The following is a 20,613-nucleotide window of genomic DNA, read 5'->3' on the forward strand; positions in this document are numbered from 1 at the left end:
TAGTGTTACTGCAATTTCTTTTAAAAAGACAGAGAGAGGGAGGGAGTGTGGGGAACCTTTTTCAGCCAGAGGACTGAAATCCCATCCTCTGGGGGATACATGCCAATGGTGGGCATGGCCAAAATGGGCAAGGTCACCCCCCACATATATACATGTGGACATGCATATACACACACATGCATTTTAGTGATTAAGGATAAGAAGAAGGAACACCATCTTACACAACACAAGCGAATATTAGGTTGTTTGCTTTCCAGTGTTATTTCCAAGGTCAATATTGAGTAGCTGAACAGTCAGTAGGCTAAAGAATGGAGTACTTCTGCTTTTACATACCCTGAGTATCTTATGCGTGGAAGAACAACAATTAACTTGAAGGAAATGTGATATTTGGCGGTACTAACTACATCAACAAGCTAAGTTCTTCATGCAAAATTTATCATGCCCTTCCTCCAAGTTGTTAAGGACAATGTAAATTCCCTGCCCCAGTGTGGTGTAGTGGTTAAGAGCGACAGACTCGTAATCTGGGGAACCGGGTTCGCGTCCCTGCTCCTCCACATGCAGCTGCTGGGTGACCTTGGGCCAGTCACACTTCTCTGAAGTCTCTCAGCCCCACTCACCTCACAGACTGTTTGTTGTGGGGGAGGAAGGGAAAGGAGAATGTTAGCTGCTTTGAGACTCCTTTGGGTAGTGATAAAGCGGGATATCAAATCCAAACTCCTCTTCTTCTCTTCTTATGTTTACAACAGCCCTGTGAGGTTGGTTATGCTGAAATATATTCACTGACCCATGGCCACATATTCCTTTTTGGCTGAGGAAATTCTCCCTCACTGAAGCCCAACACTCCAGTTGCTACACCACACCGGCCCTGCTATATTAAACACAAAGTGTCATTTAAAATAATATTTTTAAAGCTGATTCTGCAAAACTTACTGAGCACCATCCAAGGTGTAGCCTTTGGTGCTGAGTCTAAAATCTCTTTTAAAGTCATACTTCTTGCCCTTGAAAACTCTAGTTCCAGCCAAGCTGTGGCTTTCTACACTTACTTTACTCAGTAGTGAGGCAAAGGCATTCATTGCATACTTAAAGGCACTCTCTTTTACATCGCTTGTTCCATGACTAAGACTTGGGTGCTAGAAATAGGTTCTAGTACTAAACCCTGATAAGCCTAGCTGGAATTATTTCCATCATACTACAAGCCTATGCATTTCAACTATGAATCAGTTTTTAGTTTAGCTTGCATTGTTGAGAAAATACTTCTTAAAATGAAAAGGTTATTGATTTTTTTTAAAAAAATATAGATAAATCAAACATTGTTCAAGCTATGCCTATGCCTATGCCTTTGCCAAGATACTAGCCTTGAAGGTCAAAATGCCATCTAGTCATTGTTCACAGCCTGTTTCTGCCCTGCTTCATAGCCAAATATGTGGTTTTGATTTATTTTCCTGACTTAAGGATTTTTGCTGCTCTTGTGGAAAGGCAGTCAAGTTGTACAGCGCTTTCTCTCTGCTAGTCCATTGCAGGGGGTTGCACTGGATGACCCTCAAAGTCCTTTCCAACTCTGCAATTCTATGATTAACCATACATGAAGATAAAAGGCAGAAACTTGGAGGGAGACATGAAGCTCTGTATATAAAGCTGGGAAACTTGGTGACTCCAGCTTACGGTTCCCACACAGCTATTTATGGCCTTGCCTAGTGCTTCCCATATTTTCAGTTCTTTTGCATGAATTGTAACATGTGACTACTTAAATGGAGTGCATGTGAATTTATATGTCTTGGATTATGAATGAGTGGCTGAATGGCTGTTCCTAATTAGAGGAGTACTGCTTCGTAGTATACGGTGACACAGTTGCCTGGGGTGGTTTGTGGTCATGAACTCAACTTCTGTATCTCAAAACGTCTCTCTTTATACTGAGTTAAATGTCCGCGCTATTACACTTTGTATCTCTGGCTCTTGCAGTTGGCAATCCAAATCTGCTTTTGCTGCATCAAAAACTCTTGCCTTTGGAGATCCCATGGCTATTGTTTCATTGACCATAGCTGACTGTAGCATGGCACACAGCTGCTACCTTGCTAAATCTGAGTTATGTGCTTGTGCTATGCAGGGAACAAGAGACCCACTGTTTCTGACTGGTGTGACGTTCCCGCCGGATTACCCTATCTATGAGGAGACTAAAATAAAACTAACAGTCTATGATGTCAAGGATAAATCTCAAGACACGGTAGGTACCTTGCTGCTTCTTTTGCTAAAATATGCACAGCAATATGACTGATCTTTCCATGAGTTTATTTTGCCATCCATTTGATCCTTAGGTGTTTCAACTGTTGCTGATCGTATTGAATTGTTGTTCAAGTTGCCAGGAAAGAAAGAGTTAAGGTTGTGTGTGGCTTTCCTCTTAACTGTGTCTGGCAGCATATGGAATGGATTGAGATAAGAAGGGTAGAAAGAAAATAACTTCTCTCAAAATATGTTACCGATCATAGAGTTCTAGTCATGTAAGACCTGAGTTCTGAAAGAAACGATAATCAAACTGGGCTTTAATTATTCTCATATTGAGACTTGTATTGTTGCAGCCCATCTGCCATCAGTTTTAAAAATGTTTATGTATTACTTACTAAAGAATGTATACTTTATAAGACTGGATTTTGTATCATCTACACACACACACACATTAGTAAGAGGAAATGGAATAGGAATTGTTTACCAACATATATCCAGCAACCCAGTTACAGTTTGTCTATATATTCTCATGCAGTTTTCCACCCCAAAGGTTTGACAATGCTTAATTTTTAAAAAACATTCATGTGTTACATTTCCTGCTCTCCCCCCCCCAAAAAACAAAATGCTTTGCATTTGTATTTAGTTTACCTGCTATGGATTATGAATGATTAACACAATATTACATATTGCATTAATAATAGCCAAGAAGATATTTTGTTCACTTGATAACTTTTCAGAGGTGCGACATGTTTAAATTTTAAAGTTGCATTATTTTCAGTGCTTTGTTACTGTTTTTAGATAATTTTAAAAATATCCATTGACTTCCCTTCTTACCCTTCCGTGGTTCATTTTATTTGTCATACATTCCTGCATATTTTACTATAACCATTCAAATCAGTTTTCCACTTTTACATTCATCAAAAATTATTTACTCTGTTGAATTTATCTTAGTGCTGCCAGCGTTTTCAGATGTATACAGTTAATTTCCATATATTCAATAAATGTTTTCCACTCTTCTTTTAATATTCCGTATTTTTTCCATGTATAAGATGAGCTTTTTCTCGTCTTATACACAGGTAGTTCTGAGGGGGGACGGGCAAACGGTTTTTTGGTGCGAGCCCGAAATTGTAAGCAGCGATTGGCCACTTGATTGTTGGGGGGAATGCCGAAAATCGCTCACCCGTCGGAACAAAGCGCGAGCATGAGATTGGAAGTGGCAATTGTAAGCAACGCAAGCAGTTGTGTGGTGTGTTCTGGCGGGTGAGTGATTTTCGGCATTCCCCCCAAATAATCCTCCTCCAAAGCCTAATCCACCCTATTTTCTAAATTTTGAGGCCCCCAAAATAGGGGGCATCTTATACATGGGGGCGTCTTATAGAGGGAAAAATATGGTACGTTTTTCTTGCTCTTATTCTATGTGTTAAATCTGCAAGTTCTGCGTATTCCGTCAACTTAAGTTGCTAATCCTCTTTAGCTGGACCTCGCTCACTTTCCATTTTGGGGCTAACAAAACACAGGCCGCAGTTGTTGTATACATAAATAACCTTTTCTGACACCTAGGAATTTCTGTCTGGGTTATTCCCACCAAATTGAACTCTGGTTTTTTGGGGAAAGTAGTTTTAAACAATTTTTTCAATTCATTATAAATCATTACCCAATATACTTTTACCTATTTACATGTCCACCACATGTACAAAAAGGTTCCCTCCACTACTTTACACTTCCAACACATATCTGATTCTGTTTTATAAATCTTAGCCAACCTACTTGGAGTTAGATACCATCTATGAATCATTTTCAAATAATTCTCTTTCAATGAATAACATACAGTAAATTTCAGGTCACTTTTCCAAAGTGTCTCCCAGAGGTTAAGATCTATATTGTGTCCTATATCTATTGCACAGAGTGTCATTGAAGCTTTAACTAGCTCGCCTTTTGTTTCCCATTCTAATGAAAAATTATTCATTTTAGGCAGAGGTTTATCCTTATTTTGTAAGAGTTCTTTTTCAAATTGTGAGCTTTGGTCCAGAAATCCATTCTTTCTATCTAATTTAAACATGTTGTATACCTGGTAATATTGCAACCAATCCGTAATGTGGCTCCTTAAGTTTTCTATTGATTTTAGTTTGGGTCCGTCCGCCCCCCCCCCCGTAAAATCCAGCCGTTCCCTGTAAGTTGCCCATTGTCTGTCCATATTAACTCTCTTAATTATAATTGCTTCAATGGGAAATAGCCATTTTCAGATTTTTATATTTCTCCCAGACCCTATACAGATTCTTCCTAAGAATGTGGTTCATAAAACTCTTACAGATTTTAGCCTTCCCATACCAAAGACATGCATGCCAGCCAAATTTTAAATCATGACCTTCTAAATCTAAAATGTCTGCATTGCCCAATACAATCCATTCTTTTAACCCACACAAACAAGCTGCCTCATAATACAATTGCACATCTGGCAGGGCAAAGCCTCCTCTTTCTTTTGTATCTATCATTATTTTATGTTTAATTCTTGGCTTTCCCCCCGCCAGATGAATTTAGAGATACCTTTTTTCCATTCTTTGAAGCAGCTTAAATTATTTACAAGTGGGATTGATTGGAATAAAAACTACATCCTGGGAAATCTATTCATTTTAATGGTGTATTATTTCCAGGACTTTGAATAATTAGAATAAAGGTCTTGATTTACAGAAGTGCAGCTATGTTTTTTTGCAAATATTTTTAAAGGAATTGTTACAAAATTAATATGAAAAAATAATGCCATAAAAAGTCCCTTGGAGTGGGAAGGTTGTGAATGAGAACTCAGATCTTCAAAACCAGGAAATACAGTGTTTATTTGACATTTTGGAAATCTCCTTTTAATACCTTACTATTTCGTACCATTTTCTGGGCCTTCCTGGTGGTAGTTAGGAGCAAGTCTATTATTTGCTAGTCAGTTGAAATATTATTTGTTCTCCTAGTACTTGGTAGCCACTTGACATCTGCCTCTGAAACACAGAAGGGGCTACCTGGCTTATGAGGGGGAGGGTTGTGTTCCTGCCTCCCCTGAGAGTTCTGAATCCTCTTGACCTGACTCATGGACCCTTGACACAGGTTTCTCCTCTGTGATGTTTTGTTCTGAAAACTGTTGGTTCCTCCAAAGAGGATTTCTCCAGCTGAAGGTCCTTTAGCCTCCAAATTCCAGGGTGCTTCCCAACTCACTACTATTCATCAGTATTTACCACTTTTGAACATTTGATGGTGCAATTTACTGTCTCTCTCACACAAGCAAACTAACTTCATTCACACTTGATTTTGTGGAGCTTACAGCTATACAATGGTACCTCGGATTAAGTACTTAATTTGTTCCGGAGGTCCGTTCTTAACCTGAAACTGTTCTTAACCTGAAGCACCACTTTAGCTAATGGGGCCTCCTGCTGCTGCCGCTCCGCTGGAGCCTGATTTTTGTTCTTATCCTGAAGCAAAGTTCTTAAGCTGAAGCACTATTTCTGGGTTAGCGGAGTGTGTAACCTGAAGTGTATGTAACCTGAAGCATATGTAACCCGAGGTACCACTGTACTAGCTGTAATATTATTCTTATTACCAGTGATTTTTTTTCTGTGGGAACGCAGGGGTACGCATACCCTTAAAAATTTTGTGAATCTAAGTTTGGCCATATCGAGGGGCAGTAATTCAATATGAGTAGGAAAATGAGAGTACCCCTAAACATTTTATTTTTTTTTAAAAAAAGCACTGCTTATTACTAACTATTGATTAAGTAGTTGATACCTCCTAATCTGCATGGTGGAGCAGAAAGGTAGAATTCCATAGACTGCCAGTTCAAGTGCTGAGATTAGAGGTGTCAGAAAAATAATGTCTGCTTGGATGTACTTGGCCACTGGAATTCATTCAGACCTTGTGAACTCTGAACTGCCATTCTGTTACTGCCGTTCCGGAGCAATCAAGGAGTAGACAGCAGGAAAAGTGACTGAGGCAAAGTGCAACTCTCTGACTTTTGGTCTCTTGCTAGCTTTGCTTGTCCCTGCCCTCTCCCTGAAGGGTAAAATAAGGAGAAAGGATAAAAAAGGAACAGCATAGCAAGTAGTTTGCAAAGAGTTCTATGAAGCTAAAAATAAAAATTTTAAAAAATCATTTGCTCTACTTTATAAATGTTACATCCTTTTAATATTGAATTCCTATCAACAAGCTCTCCCCTTCTAACTGGTTTGCATCTTTTAAAAAAACTTCCAATTATAGCACTGAAGCCCTTTTTAAATTGTGGAAACAAAAAGTGCATTGGGAAATATGGAAGTGAATAACTTTGGTAAGGAAACATTTAAACTGAGTTTTGAAACCAATCCAGGTTGTTCAACTGCATTCCCCAGTGGGCATTGGACTATATAGTATATCAGAAAACCACAACACCATTTGGCACAAGTTGCCTTGTCTACTAAACCACCCCTAGGCTTGAAAGCAGTGTTGTAGACAAGGTTTGGAACTATGTTACTGGATCTGTCTTTGGCCTGTTGGCTGAGAAGATTTGTGGTTTGAAGAATCTAAGTTTTCGCTAGAATCTAAGTTATAGTTCTTCACATCACCTAGGTATTCCATGTCTGCCTATGATTAGCCCCTTTTTTTCACAATAGAACACAACAGAAAGCTTGTGAAAGCTTCAGAAGTTCCAAAGCTAATTTTTGTTTTGCTGTTGTGAAGTGGAATACTTAATCTCATATTAATAGTTCATTTTCAGAAGAATGTGAAACTTGTTCTTTTCAAATTTATCTGTTTATTGAGTGCTCACTTTGATTTGTTTCCACAAATCAGTTTGTGACACTCACTGTTTATTGAGAATTCATTTCTTTGCATGGAGGTTATATCAGATTGCACCAAGCAATTGCTGGCCCATACTTATCTGTTCACTTTTCTGTTCTGCAGAAAGCCTGGGTTTCTTTCAGAGAGGAGGGGGCAGATTTGATGCAGGAGAGTGACAAATACTTGCAATTTTGCACAACCTAAATGTGCAAGTATGTGATTATATTCCACCTGCAAAACAGTGACAGGCGAAAAGCAACTTCACTGATGAAACCTATCAAAATTTAATTTTTCTTCTTCTTCTCCCCCCCTTCCCCTAGTCCTATGCCTGCTTGGCATGCCCTGCTCCTTTTTTCTTTTATCTTCCCTCAAATAATCGAGGCTCAAAGTATTGGCCTTCACTGCTGAATGAATGAATGTGTATTATTATGGCCAAACAGCCAGCATACTAAAACCAGAATTTCTACATAGTTCTTTACAAAAACGATAAAAATGATCAGAGTGGAATTTAACAATCAATATACCAATTAGTAGACTTAAAATGAGTATCCAATGAAATAGTGAAGCTTTGTGGTCTGTTCAGTGCAGTCTTTTAAGAGGATCATGTCAAGCGCATGATTAGGCAAAATCTACAATTGAGTTGCTGTTCTCAGTAGCTCTTATTTTACAATGTCACTGTTGTTTATGTTCTGCGAAACTTAATATTTAATCTAATATCTGTTAATAAACAACTATAAGTATCTAAATGCATTTTTATTCTACATCAAACAATTGTATTGTATTAGAGTGTTGTGATGATAATGGCAAGGTTGCAGGTTCAATCCCTTCAAGGGACAACTGCATATTCCTGCATTGGAGGGGGTTGGACTAGAATTAGATGATTCTCAGGGTCCCTTCTATGATTCTTGGAATGTACACTGGTACCTCAGGTTACAGACGCTTCAGGTTACAGACGCTTCAGGTTACACACTCCGCTAACCCAGAAATAGTGCTTCAGGTTAAGAACTTTGCTTCATGATAAGAACAGAAATCGGGCTCTGGCGGTGCAGCAGGAGCAGGAGGCCCCATTAGCTAAAGTGGTGCTTCAGGTTAAGAACAGTTTCAGGTTAAGAACGGGCCTCCCGGATGAATTAAGTACTTAACCCGAGGTACCACTGTATTGTATTCTGATTTCTTCTTAGCCTTCAGGATTATTCGTTTTCAAATACCAGGTGTTGGTAAACAAAATATAATTATTCTGACAATTTGACTTGAAAAATCCATTCCCTCTTCCTTCTGAAAGTTACCGTCTCCATTCTTTGCCATCTATTGAAAGGTCATACATTTTTGCTCTGTTCATCTTGCAGTGTTATGAAAGGACTTTGCACTATAGGGAAAAAATGACATGTGCTGGGCACAGTCCTTCAGCTGAACAACTGGAACAATAAAGTAAGATATAAATAAGCTATCTTGGTCTGAACACTTTTGAGGGGGTAGCAGCCAGTTTCTGAGTGGTGCATTGAGTCACTCATTGTATAGACTGCTACACAGTTAGAACAACACGTATCTGTGTGCAATGGGAGATTTGTGTCATTTGTTTTGAGGCTTTCCTTATATCAGCTGTCCCCAAGGGCAATCTACATTGCATTGAAACAATAAAACACAATAATAATATAACAAATACCACAAAACATTAAAACAATATCAAAACTGCAGAGTGTAAGAGAATTTTAAAATCCTGATCCACTGCAGTGTCTGACACAAAAGGATAATAGAGTAGGTGCTTGGTGGGCTTCCTTGAAGAGCTGACAGAGATGGGAAGCCACAGGCAAGAGACCCTCTCCCTGGGTGGTTATAACTCCTACTAATGGATAAGTATTCTATGGGCAGCCAAGGTATTGGGAAAGAAGAGGAAGAAATGTGGCTAACGTGCGACCCACACAGCTCTAGTCCTGCCAGGCACCAAGCCTCAGGAGACCCAGCAAGGCAAATGAATGGAAGCCCATGAGTGAGATCCTACAAGTGGGATTTATAGGAGTGATCCCTGATCAGAATTTGAGCCCACTGTATTCCATTCTCCCCCACCTTGTGCCCTTTTCTTCCTTCTCTCCCTAGCAGTCTGCCAGTATTTCTTGTCTACTGAGCATGCCCACTAAGTACTTTGGGATGTTTTCCCCCTTCTGTTCCCCCAATGATTGTTTGGTACATCTGTAAACCTTGTGGTTCTTCCAAGCTTGCTGATATTCCCTGTTGAGTGTGGATGGTGCCATTTTGACTACATAGGCAGTGGAACTCGCAACCTGATCATTAGAAGTGAAGAGAATTGTGTCTTCCTAATCAGGGACTGAGTAAGCCTACTTGTTTTGCTTCCTGCCTATGAATTTGGAGGTGAATTGGAGGATGTAGTGTGAAGCAGAATGAAAACTACATTATGCATCACAAGTTGTGTACACTCCTGCTCCACGAGGCACTATTGGTTTGTGTTTTAATTCGACAGGATTAAGAAGGAAAATGGATCACTACATTTCTATCTCTTCTCCCTGAAAGTTTGCAGAGCATTTCCTTACCCCTTTTAGTCAGTTACCTTCTTTGGGAATATATCCAAATGATGTACAAATAAGGCTTTTCAAATGAGGGAGCTTATGACTGATTTGGACGGAGAAATTAGTTCCTTCCAAATGTTAGGTATATTAATTTTGGAAACTATATAAGCTCTTTTTATGCATGACACCTGGCAATATATAAATGTATATTTTTAGAGACAGATGTGCATATAAATATGCATATCAGTTGAGTAGGATAAATGAAGTTATGTCCAATAGAAGGGGGCATTTTTTAATTTTTATCAGTAAAGCATATTCATTTTATCTTGGCACCATACCAACAAGCACTAGAACTCAAATTTTCAAACTTTGCTCTAGAAAGCCTGCTCCCCTTGAATTGAACTTGAAAAATATGAAAGAGAGAGATGACAGCAAATATTTGTCAAGCTGTATAATTTGTTTCCGGGTGTTGCATTTCACTTTTACTCAAAGGAAACCCATGGAAATTAATGTACCTAAGTTATTACGGTCATTATTAATTTCAGTGGATCTACTCTGAATAAAAGTTAGTTTAATATGACCAGCTTTTTAGGCAGTCATAGCTGCTCCCAAAGAAACATGAGTACTATGGTTTGTAAAGAGTGCTGAGTGCTTCTAGGGGACCTTTATACCCCTCACAGAGCTATATTTCCCAGAGTTACCTAGGAGGAGGAATTGAGAACTGTAGCTTTCTGTGGGAAATGGGGGGCGTGTAACAACTCTCAGCACCCTTAACAAAGTACAGTTCCCAGGATTCTTTGAGAGAAGCCATGATTGTTTAAAGTGATATGATACTGCTTTAAATGTTTAGTGCAGGTTGGAGCCCTCATATCTCTGTCTCTGTCTCTGTCTTTGTCTCCTGCTTTCCTGTGGCAACCAGATCTGGAGCAGCTAGATAAATGTACAAATGAAATACAGTCGTACCTTGGATCTCAAACGCCTTGGCTCCCAAACAATCAAAATCTGGAAGTGAAACCCGGAAATTTTGAACAATTTTCGGAAGCCAAACGTCTGGTGCGGCTTCTGATTGGCTGAAGGACACCCCTGCAGCCAATTGGAAGCCGTGCCTTAGTTTTTGAACGGTTCCGGGGAGTTGAATGGACTCCTGGAATGCATTCTGGTCGAAAACCAAGGTACGAATGTAGAAGAATTACTACCCCAGCAAAACCATTTCCCATAGTAGTAAACCAGATACTTCCTGAGAAACCCAGAAGCAAGTACTTTTTGGTGTACTGCCTCTCAACTTGGAGGTTGCATATAGCCACTGTGACTAAATGCATAATGGACTTTTCTTCCTTGATTATTTCCAACCCTTTAGGAGACCTATTGCATTGTTATTTTATTTGCATATGTTATTGATACCTCACAAGAGCCTCTGAGCATAACACTTCTTCAATGCTTGTTTAAATTGTTTACTCCTTCTAATGGGGAGAAAGGGGATTTCCTTACTGCAGCTCTACCAAGCTAGGGGAACAAGAGATTTTATCTGAGTTTGAAAGAGATGTATCACTCAGTATGGAGTGGCTAACCGCTAGCTTGGTTATTTGATTCATTCCAGAAAGTGGCTTGGTTTACGTTTTGTTCTGTTTATCACTGAATTGGCTACATTCCTCTCTCTCAGCTGCAGAAGGAACTTGAAACACTTAATGTAATTTTTACTGCTGTGTATAATTGGTTGCATATGTCTTTCTTTGTTAAATGTCCAGTGGCCTTAATGTACTATTCACCACACAACAAAAACCATTTCAAAGATTATTTGCCTTGTGGTGGTATGCACTCCACAGGTAGCTACACTTTATACAGCTCAAGCATATTATGAGTTGCCATTTTTCTTCTTCTGCTATTTGCCATCTGTCTAATGCATAAGATAGAAAGCCAACCATAGGACTTAGTGTTTTCAAGAGGCACTTGGTGAGGTTCATATGGCTATTACCACTGTAAAGTGGGTAGAATACAGAAAAGGCATGGCACCTGTATACATGGATTATGCTTTAGCAGCAGCTGCTAAACAAATTGAAAGCCAGATTCCATGAATCACTCAAAAGCTATGTATTCAATGCTTTTTTCTGGGGGGGGGGGTGCAGGGGTACGCATACCCCTAAACATATTGTGAATCTACGTTGAATTATGGTGCTGGAGGAGACTCTTGAGAGTCCCATGGACTGCAAGAAGATCAAACGTTTCCATTCTTAAGGAAATCAGCCCTGAATGCTCACTGGAAGGACAGATCGTGAAGCTGAGGCTCCAATACTTTGGCCACCTCATGAGAAGAGAAGACTCCCTGGAAAAGACCCTGATGTTGGGAAAGATTGAGGGCAAAGGTGAAGGGGACGACAGAGGACGAGATGGTTGGACAGTTTCTCGAAGCTACGAACGTGAGTTTGACCAAGCGGGAGGCAGTGGAAGACAGGAGTGCCTGGCGTGCTCTGGTCCATGAGGTCACGAAGAGTCGGACACGACTAAATGACTAAGCAACAACAATTTCAATATGAGTAGGAAAATGAGAGTACCCCTAAACATTTTTTTAGAAAAAAAGCACTGTATGTATTCATCGGAACTTACTTTCAAATAAGAATAGGTGGTATAAGATTGTGGCTGTGATTTAACAATACTGATCACATTAAGTCTGTAGGGTTGGAGTTTTTTTGCATTTTTGTTTTATTGTTCCTAGATTAGTCTTGCAGGTGAAATTGAAAACCTTGCTCCTTCATATTCATTGCATTTATTCCTCTTTTATTAAGAGCTCATAAAACACCACATTTAGAAGAACATGGGGAAGCCTCAGTTGCTCACCATCCTGCATAACACTGCTGTCACCAGCAAAACTGTTCCCTGTCTTCCATCTGTGGCATCTTCTCCCCAACTCCCTATGGAGGTGTGATTGTTCAGAGTAGCAGGATTAGGCAAAGGCCCAATCAGCATAATGTTAAGGGGTGGAGAAAGCAGATCCAAATTATATCTGGAGCTCATACAGAAAGACCACCTGCAGTTATCAGCAACAGAAATAGTGTTTGATAATTATTCTAAATGTTCTAATGGCAACCTCAAGTGTGATCCTTAGTTAACATTTCTTCAGTATTGTTGTGACACTGAATAATAATATCGACAGGACATTTTGACAAAGTGATAACTTCAAATAGTTATGTCTTTTGTTGTTGCTGCAGCTGCTGCTTGATGATGGCTGGAAAATGGTGGTTGTGGAGAGTGTTTCTAATTCATGTACAGTGGTGCCCCACAAGACGAAATTAATTCGTTCCGCAATTTTTGTCGTCTAGCGAATTTTTCTTCTTGCGAAGCACGAAATCCCATAGGAATGCATTGAAAATCAATTAATGCGTTCCTATGGTCAAAAAAAGTCCAAACAAAGCCAAATTTGGTACAACAACAGTTTATTAACTGCTCTTTAAAGTCACACATACTGTAAAGAGCAGTTCAAAAACTGAAGGGAAAATAAATTAACTTTATAAACATGACAGAAAAACATTTAAAAATCAACAAAGTGTACAGTACATTTTCTAAGACTCTGGGGGACCACTCGAAGAAGGCTCCTCTTCCACTCTTTGCTTCTTGGTCAAGAACCTGTCCATAGTCTGCTGCTTTATCCGCCTTTTCAGCAGCTCCCTGAAAGACGACATGACCCTCGTATCATAAAAGTTCCCAGCGTCATGTGCCACGTGCTTCTCATGGTGGTGTAGATCTGCAAAAGTCTGCACCTCCTTCCACTTCTGGCAAATGTCCCTCAGTCTTTCGGAGGACAGCCGTTCCTCAGTTGCTTCCTCCTCTTCCAGTGAGGCCTGCTCCTGCGCAGCCTCTGCCTGCAGAACGTAGCCCTCCGTCGTCACAACCTCCAGGAACTCCGCTGCAAAGTCTTCAGCCGCAGGAACATCAGAACTGGCAGCCTCTCCATGCCTGACCACACTGTGGATGCCAGATCTTGTCTTGAACCGGTCAAACCAACCTCTGCTAGCCTTGAAGACTTCTGGCTCGGCTGAGGTTCCTGGCTGTTCCCGGATGAGGTCAGCGTGCAAGGCCTTGGCCTTCTCACAAATGACGGCCTCAGACACTGTGTCCCCTGCACGCTGCTTCTCTTCTATCCAGATGAGCAGCAACTTCTCGACCTCCTCCAGGACAGCTGGGCGGTTCTTCATGATCCTGGTGACTCCCTTGGCTGCATCAGTCGCCAGGATCTTCTCCCTCATCTTCAGGATGGTCCCGATGGTCGATGGGTTCCTGCCGTACTCCCTGGCGATGTCCGTCACACGCATTCCGCCGTCGTGCTTCCAGATGATCTCCTTCTTCATTTCCAGCGTCACCTTCTCCTTCTTCCTCTCGCCAGCCACCGCAGCAGCAGTCTTCTTGGGTCCCATGGCAGCACAGCTCCTACCTTCGTAAACTCAGAAACAGAAAAAAAAATCAGTGATGTGCTTCAAACCCAAAAAATACAAAAGCAGCCAGCCACCCACCACACAGAAATTAAAACCCAGAACCAAGGCCTTGAATCCCAAGCACCCCAACCCCAAATCCAAAATCCAAAAACCCCCAAAAAAGTTTTAAAAGTTTAGCTTACCAAATGGATGAAAGAGAAGTTCTGGAAAAGCTTCACCAATCAACCACCGACGTCCTCAGAAACCTCAAATGGCTGCAAAATAAGTTTAGGAAAAGCTTCAAAAATCACCAATGTCTTCAAAAACCTCAACTGCTCCCACAGACACGCACCAACCCACCCACAACACAGAAATTGCAAACCCCTCCCCAACTGCTCCCCCAGCCCCTCCCCAACTGCTGCAAACCCCTCCCCAACTGCTTCCCCACCCAGACAAAAAAAATTTTCAAAAAATAACAACATGGCCAGCACTCAGAAATTCAAACTCAGAAAATTTTTCAAAAAAAATCAACCTGGCCCAGTGGTCACAGAAAATCATAAAAATTCCCAAAAAAGGCCCACAAGCCCCCAGATTATCACAAACCCCTTCCCAACACCAAGTCCTTGAATCCCAAACACCCCAACCCAAAATCCAAACCCCCCAAAAAAAGTTTTAAAAGTTTAACTTACCAAATGGATGAAAGAGAAGTTCTGGAAAAGTTCTGGAAAAGTTTTGGAAAATCTTCAAAAGTGAGCAAAGTCTGAGAAAAGGCTACCAAACCACGTGCTAACAGTTGCTCCTCGAAGTCAAGTCGCAACTGCAGCTGCTCAAGCTAAGCACCCTTGGTTTTAACGGTTTTTACACAAAGGAAACAAAGTCGCGAGACGTTTTCGTTTTGCGAAGCAAGCCCATAGGGGAATTCGTCTTGCGAGGCAAATCGCGGGCGAAAAAACCTTTCGTCTAGCGAGTTTTTTGTCTTGCGAGGCATTCGTCTTGCGGGGCACTACTGTACTATTTAAACTTAGGAAAGATGCCCGTAACATTTTACTAGATTAATTAATTTTTTTATTTTAATCACCTTCCTCAATTAAGTTGTATGTCTATGCAGTTAAATATTGCATTATTTGATTAATAAAAAAACACAGCTTCATTATATTGAAAAAGAACTACTATTTCTGGTAACATTATTAATATGGAGAAGACATCCATTAGCAAATATTTAGTTTTTTTGTTTTTGTTTTTAAAAAGAAAAGTTACATGATCTATAATTAAGGTTGGTGTGTTATGCATCGTTGAGTGTTTCCTGGCTAGAGTTGCTGAGCACATCCCTAATGAGCTTCTGTATGGAATGAGTAATGTTGTGACTGCATATTAATTAATGTATTTTCACAGCCAAAATAAATGTTCCATGTAGCTTCAAGTGTAAAAATTCACAGTTTGTCATACAGTTTATAGTTCACTTTCCCTCATAATACAAAAAGGTGTAGGGCTTTTTAAAATACACGGCTCCTGATTTTTTGCACTTTCAAGGCAGCCCTTAAGATAGATAGATAGATAGATAGATAGATAGATTCTTTATTGTCATTACACAATAATAAATAAATAAATAATAAAGCCCTTCCTTTCTTGCTTCTATGAGTTGGGGTGGGTGATGTGAGAGCCAGCTTGGAAGCCCAAGCTACTGGTGTGGAGATCTCTTGTCCTGTGACTGAAATATTGGGGTTTGTAGGAACAGCAGATTCTTCAAGGTCATCTGTGATGCTGGAGTATGCTTCTGCTCCTCTGAGAAGGAGGAGAACCCAAGTTCTAGATCTGAGCAAGGCTGAACCCATAAAGAGGCCCACATCCACACCCTACTGATATTTGAAGTTAAGTCTGAAGGTGTCAGGAAAGAAGACTTTCTTGCTATATGGAATGCTCTCCCCAGAATGCTCTCCCCAGACAAGGGTGGGATATAAATGCTCTAATAACTGCATATCTTTTTGGCACGAGGTGAAGACTTTCTAAAAATTTGCCCAGGCGTATCAGCATGTTTTATAACTGGTTTTGTTTTTATGGCACTGCTGGATTTCATGACTGCTGCTTCTGTGGTTTTAATATCTTATATGGAGTTTTATTGTACATGTAACAGTTTTTATTTTATTGTATACATTTCTTTCCTGCTCTTCAGTCCCAGAGGTTTCCTAGGTTAGCTCATAAGTAATCAATCAATAAAGCAGCCAAGTAAGATCAAAAACAAGTTACCTTTAAAAAGTGCAACAGCAAAATAGATGGGAAAAGACTGAGGCTTATGCAAGATTAAAACATATATTGAAAGAGCATTTTTAAGGCATGGACAAATACGCAAAAGCTCTTTGCTTGTCACCTAAAGGACTTGGGATTTGGTTTCAGGCAAGCGTCCCTTAGGAGGGCATTCCGAGCATAAACTTTCCTTCAAGCTTTAAACAAAATCTAGTAACTGCTTGCGGAATTGTAATAGAAGGATTTGAAACTGCTTTACGAGATAATCTTGGTGGCCAAATTTTGCTTCACTGTTGAGGCATACCAAGGTGCCACAGGTGAGGTGAGGAAGGCATTTTCACTCAGGTTAGAAAGGAATCTGATTCCTTCCAGCCCCCAACTCTGCTTTTATTAATTGTTTTATTTATTCAGGAACTTGATTTCATAAGGTAGTATGTTTACTTGAACATGCTTATATTTGGAATTGGGCTGCCAGGCCACACCTTCTGTGTGCCCACAGAAGTGCCCCTGTTTCCATCTGTTAAATGCTGGAGGGTATGGAAAAAAGGAGGCCAAATAGCGTAGCTTAACTGGGATAGGAGAAAGCAGAAGTGTTGGGGAGGATGTGGGAAAGAGAGAGACCAACAAGAACAACTAGAGAACAACAAGAAACTCCATCAGAAGTTTTGGATTATTTTGGATTGGAGATAGGGCTCAGAAAAAGGAAATCCCGAATTTATATTGTGTTTTTTATTTCCTCTCAAGCTCTATTCGGGCCACTCAACTTTTACATTTCAATGTAAACTGAACCTTTTTTCCATTCCTCTGATAGCTTTGTTAAAAATAAATGAGTCTGAAATGTGGAGCATACATATATTCTGTATGTACCTTCTGTTGTAATCCACTCTGATTCACATCATATTCCCAACTATAATTATGTAATAGTTTAGCACTCATCAGTTTTACACATACTAAATAATAGCAGATGGTTCTACATGGCTGGCACTTAGTCAGACACATGAAGATTCACGAAATGATGTTAAATGCCAATGTTTCCTAACAATTTTATTTCACTTTTGCACGTTTTTTAACACCAGATTTTTTTTTCCAGAAAGAGTTCAGGAAATTGTGGCATAGGCCTTTTCTCTAGTTTAACTTAATATACATATTAATTGGTTCAGTTGCATTTCTGCAAAAATAATTTCCATACTATTTACTCTGATATATTAATTGTCTTTTGATGAGAGCCTTAAACTGATTAAAGAAATTCCAGTTGATTTAATACCAATTTTAATTTTAATCAATTAAACCTGGATATATGTACATTTTTATTGGGTTTTTTTTGTTAAAACAATAGCTTGAGTTAGATGGTGTATTTCCATGTTGCGTCAGATAAGATGCCCATTGTATTTTTAATAGGTGTGGCTGATTTTGTAAATGGCCTGATTTGACCCTACCTGAATTGAATCAATATTAAAAACAGTGGCACCTTGGTTCCCAAACTTAATCCATTCTGGAAGTCTTTTCCAAAACCAAAGCGTTCTAAAACCAAGGCATGCTTTCCCATAGAAAGTAATGCAAAATGGATTAATCCATTCCAGACTTTTAAAAACAACCCTAAAACAGCAATTTAACATGAATTTTACTAATGAGACCATTGATCCATAAAATGAAAGCAATAATCAATGTACTGTACTATAAAATAAATAAAACAGTAATGTAGATGATTAAAAATAAAACTATTATTTTTTCTTATGTGCACTGATGATAATCATTGTTTGGATGGGGGTGGGGTCAGTTGCAAGTCAGTCCCATAAAACAAGGAACAAGTCTCAGTCAAAAAAACAAAAAAGCCACACAAACAAAAACACAAAAAACAGCAAAAACAAAAGCTCCAAATATCATCTCTGTGTTGTGTGGGTGCTCAGGACTCAACAGCCGACAGACTCAACAGGAAGCCTCTGATTAGTAGTGGGGGACTTAATTTACAAACGGAACACACTCAAGGCAAAGTTCACAAACTGGAACACCTACTTCCGGGTTTGCAGTGTTCTACTTCCAAGTTGTTCATAAACTAAGCTGTTCTAAAACCAAGGTAGCCCTGAATGAAGCTTTAACACTTGTTTAACTACATTTGGTTTCAAACATAGTTTAACCTGTGTTAAAGTTACAGATTGAACAGTTAGTTTAACTGGGATAGAGAGAGGGCAGAAGTGTTGTTTGTTCTTTGATCCCAATACAGTATGAAATATTAGCAACACCCAAGCAGGCTCCTTTCGTTCATCCTAATGTTTCCTATCTTATGTATCAATATCCTATGTCATAGACTTATTTCCTAAAATGAATTCTTTATATAGCAAAACCGGATTTGAATCTCCCCCACCCTTCTTAAATTTATTGCAGGATTTCCAGAACTTCTTGGCAGCCACACTTAACTGCAAGGTTTTCCATTATTTATAAAGTTAAACCTTCTTCCAAATGTTTGTGCATTAGAATAAGGTACAGTAATGAGAAGAGAAAGTGAAAACAAAAGTATCTAACATACATAGACTACAAATCTGCCTCTTGAGGGGAAATAGCATGGAAGTGGAACAAAATAAAAAATGCCAATGTAAGCATGCTTCTGTGACACAGACCATAGGTACTAGTAATGATCAAATTAATCACCATTCTTATATAATGCTAATATGGCTCAAAGTTCTGTTCTGCTGCTGCAAATCAACGAAAAGGGTGGGGGACTAACGATGGATTTTGGCATTAAAATATCTCGTTCCTGGAAGGGAAAACAGTCAGTGGAACTCAAGTTTGGTCATTCAACAGTTTATGTTTCATATCTTGTTCATTTCCAACAAAAGAATATGAATCACCAGCTTTGCCAAAGAAATCAAGAAAAATATGTTTAGTGTAAAGCACATAGCAAAATGAAAAATTATACTTACCCATCCTATTTCAGATAAAATTTTGACAGCCACTTGGGTCAGTTCTTCATGGGGTAGACGTGCTTGGAGTAGATTAACTGATATACCGTCTTACCTTGGAAGTCAAACGGAATCCGTTCCAGAAGTCTGTTCAGCTTCCAAAATGTTCGGACACCAAAGTGTGGGTTCTGATTGTCTGCAGGAAGCTCCTGCAGCCAATCAAAAGCCCCATCGGACATTTGGGTTCCAAAGAATGTTCACACACCAGAACACTCACATCCGGGCCTGCGGTGTTCAGGAGCCAAAATGTTCGACTTGCAATGCGTTTGGGATCCAAGGTACGACTGTAAAGGCTACTAATTTGGACTGGTTATTTGAAGCATATATTTCCAGTCTTTAGCAAATTGTACTAGTTTACCAGTCCACTTTGTAGCACGATTTAAAGTGCATTTTCTTCTCTTTCAAGATCAAAACAGCTTAAGAGCAAGTGTACTTTAAGGACCTCACATAAATGTTCCCAAGTCTTTCAGTTTGGTGAGGCCAATAACATCCATGGAGATGGTCTTCTCAGTACCAATACCCCAGTTCTGAAGCAAACTCCCCAAGGTTTGAATGCATTGAACTTGATACCTCTCTGGCTCCAGATGGAGAGCCTTTTTTATTTGCCCAAGAATTTTTACAATCTCTTGCCTCTTAGATATAATTTTAATCTGCCAATTTTATTGTTGTGACTGACTGCCCTGTGGGTTTTATTAACTTCTATAAATTCAGATTTAATTTTCCATTTTTTAGCTCTGTAAACTGTTTTGGGAAAAAAGAAAGAAAGATAATACATTCATGTAGTAAATAAGTAAATAAACATGATGGAATATGTTTTGATTCAATTTCACCTTTTTCGTGCAGTGTTCTAGCATGAGATGTAAAACTGTTTTTATGTGAGTGGAAGACCCTTTTCACATGGGGGAGCGCCTCTTTGGATCCAGTATTCCCCCCCCCCAATCAAGCATTAAATTTCAACGGATAGTGTAATTCTTAGTAGGAGTAACTCCAATTAGAAACAGTCTTTCCCTTCTATAGAGTATATAAATATTGGAAAAATATAATCTGTTTTGTGATGCTACTGGCAAAGTTGAGACATAAATACCAGCAGTACTACTGCAGCATTTTGCCATTCTTTACAGAGAGATGCCAGCTAAAAGCCAAATCATTCTGCATTCTAGCAGAGGAGACTTGAGGGAGTAGGTTCAGTTGCAATTGGCTGTTTTTCCATTCTGCATAAATTCAGCCTGCCTCTCCATTCAGGAATCACTTTAAAGACAACTGCTTTAACTATTAACTGTTTAAGTGTGTGCTCATTTGGAGGGTGCAGGTAGAAATAGGAATGATATTAAAACCAATAACTTCAAACCAGCAATTTTGCTGTTTTAAATTGGAAAAATGGGAGGAAGCAGAATTTATACAAAGGTATATGTGATAGAATATATGACTGCCTGATTATGTTAAAGACAGAAGTCACACACACCAATTAGTATTAAAGAATGG

At 39.4% G+C, this 20,613-nt stretch overlaps 1 protein-coding gene across 7 annotated transcripts in view; it reads left to right on the forward strand.

The window, feature by feature from the left end:
• The window catches only part of INPP4B (inositol polyphosphate-4-phosphatase type II B), a gene marked incomplete at its 5' end in the record, with an annotated part of 286,774 nt that overhangs the window by 139,826 nt on the left and 126,335 nt on the right, over positions 1-20,613 (forward strand). For all 7 annotated transcript variants that reach the window (XR_014160193.1, XR_014160194.1, XM_081876074.1 and 4 more), the window contains one exon: positions 2,105-2,221. Coding sequence is in view for 5 of the 7 variants with exons in the window: in XM_081876074.1 (XP_081732200.1) it covers positions 2,105-2,221 (117 nt within the window). The remainder of the gene's footprint in view (positions 1-2,104; positions 2,222-20,613) is intronic.

Source organism: Podarcis erhardii (genome assembly GCF_964252035.2).
Source record: "Podarcis erhardii genome assembly, chromosome: 9".
In the NCBI taxonomy this organism is placed as follows: Eukaryota; Metazoa; Chordata; class Lepidosauria; order Squamata; family Lacertidae; genus Podarcis; species Podarcis erhardii.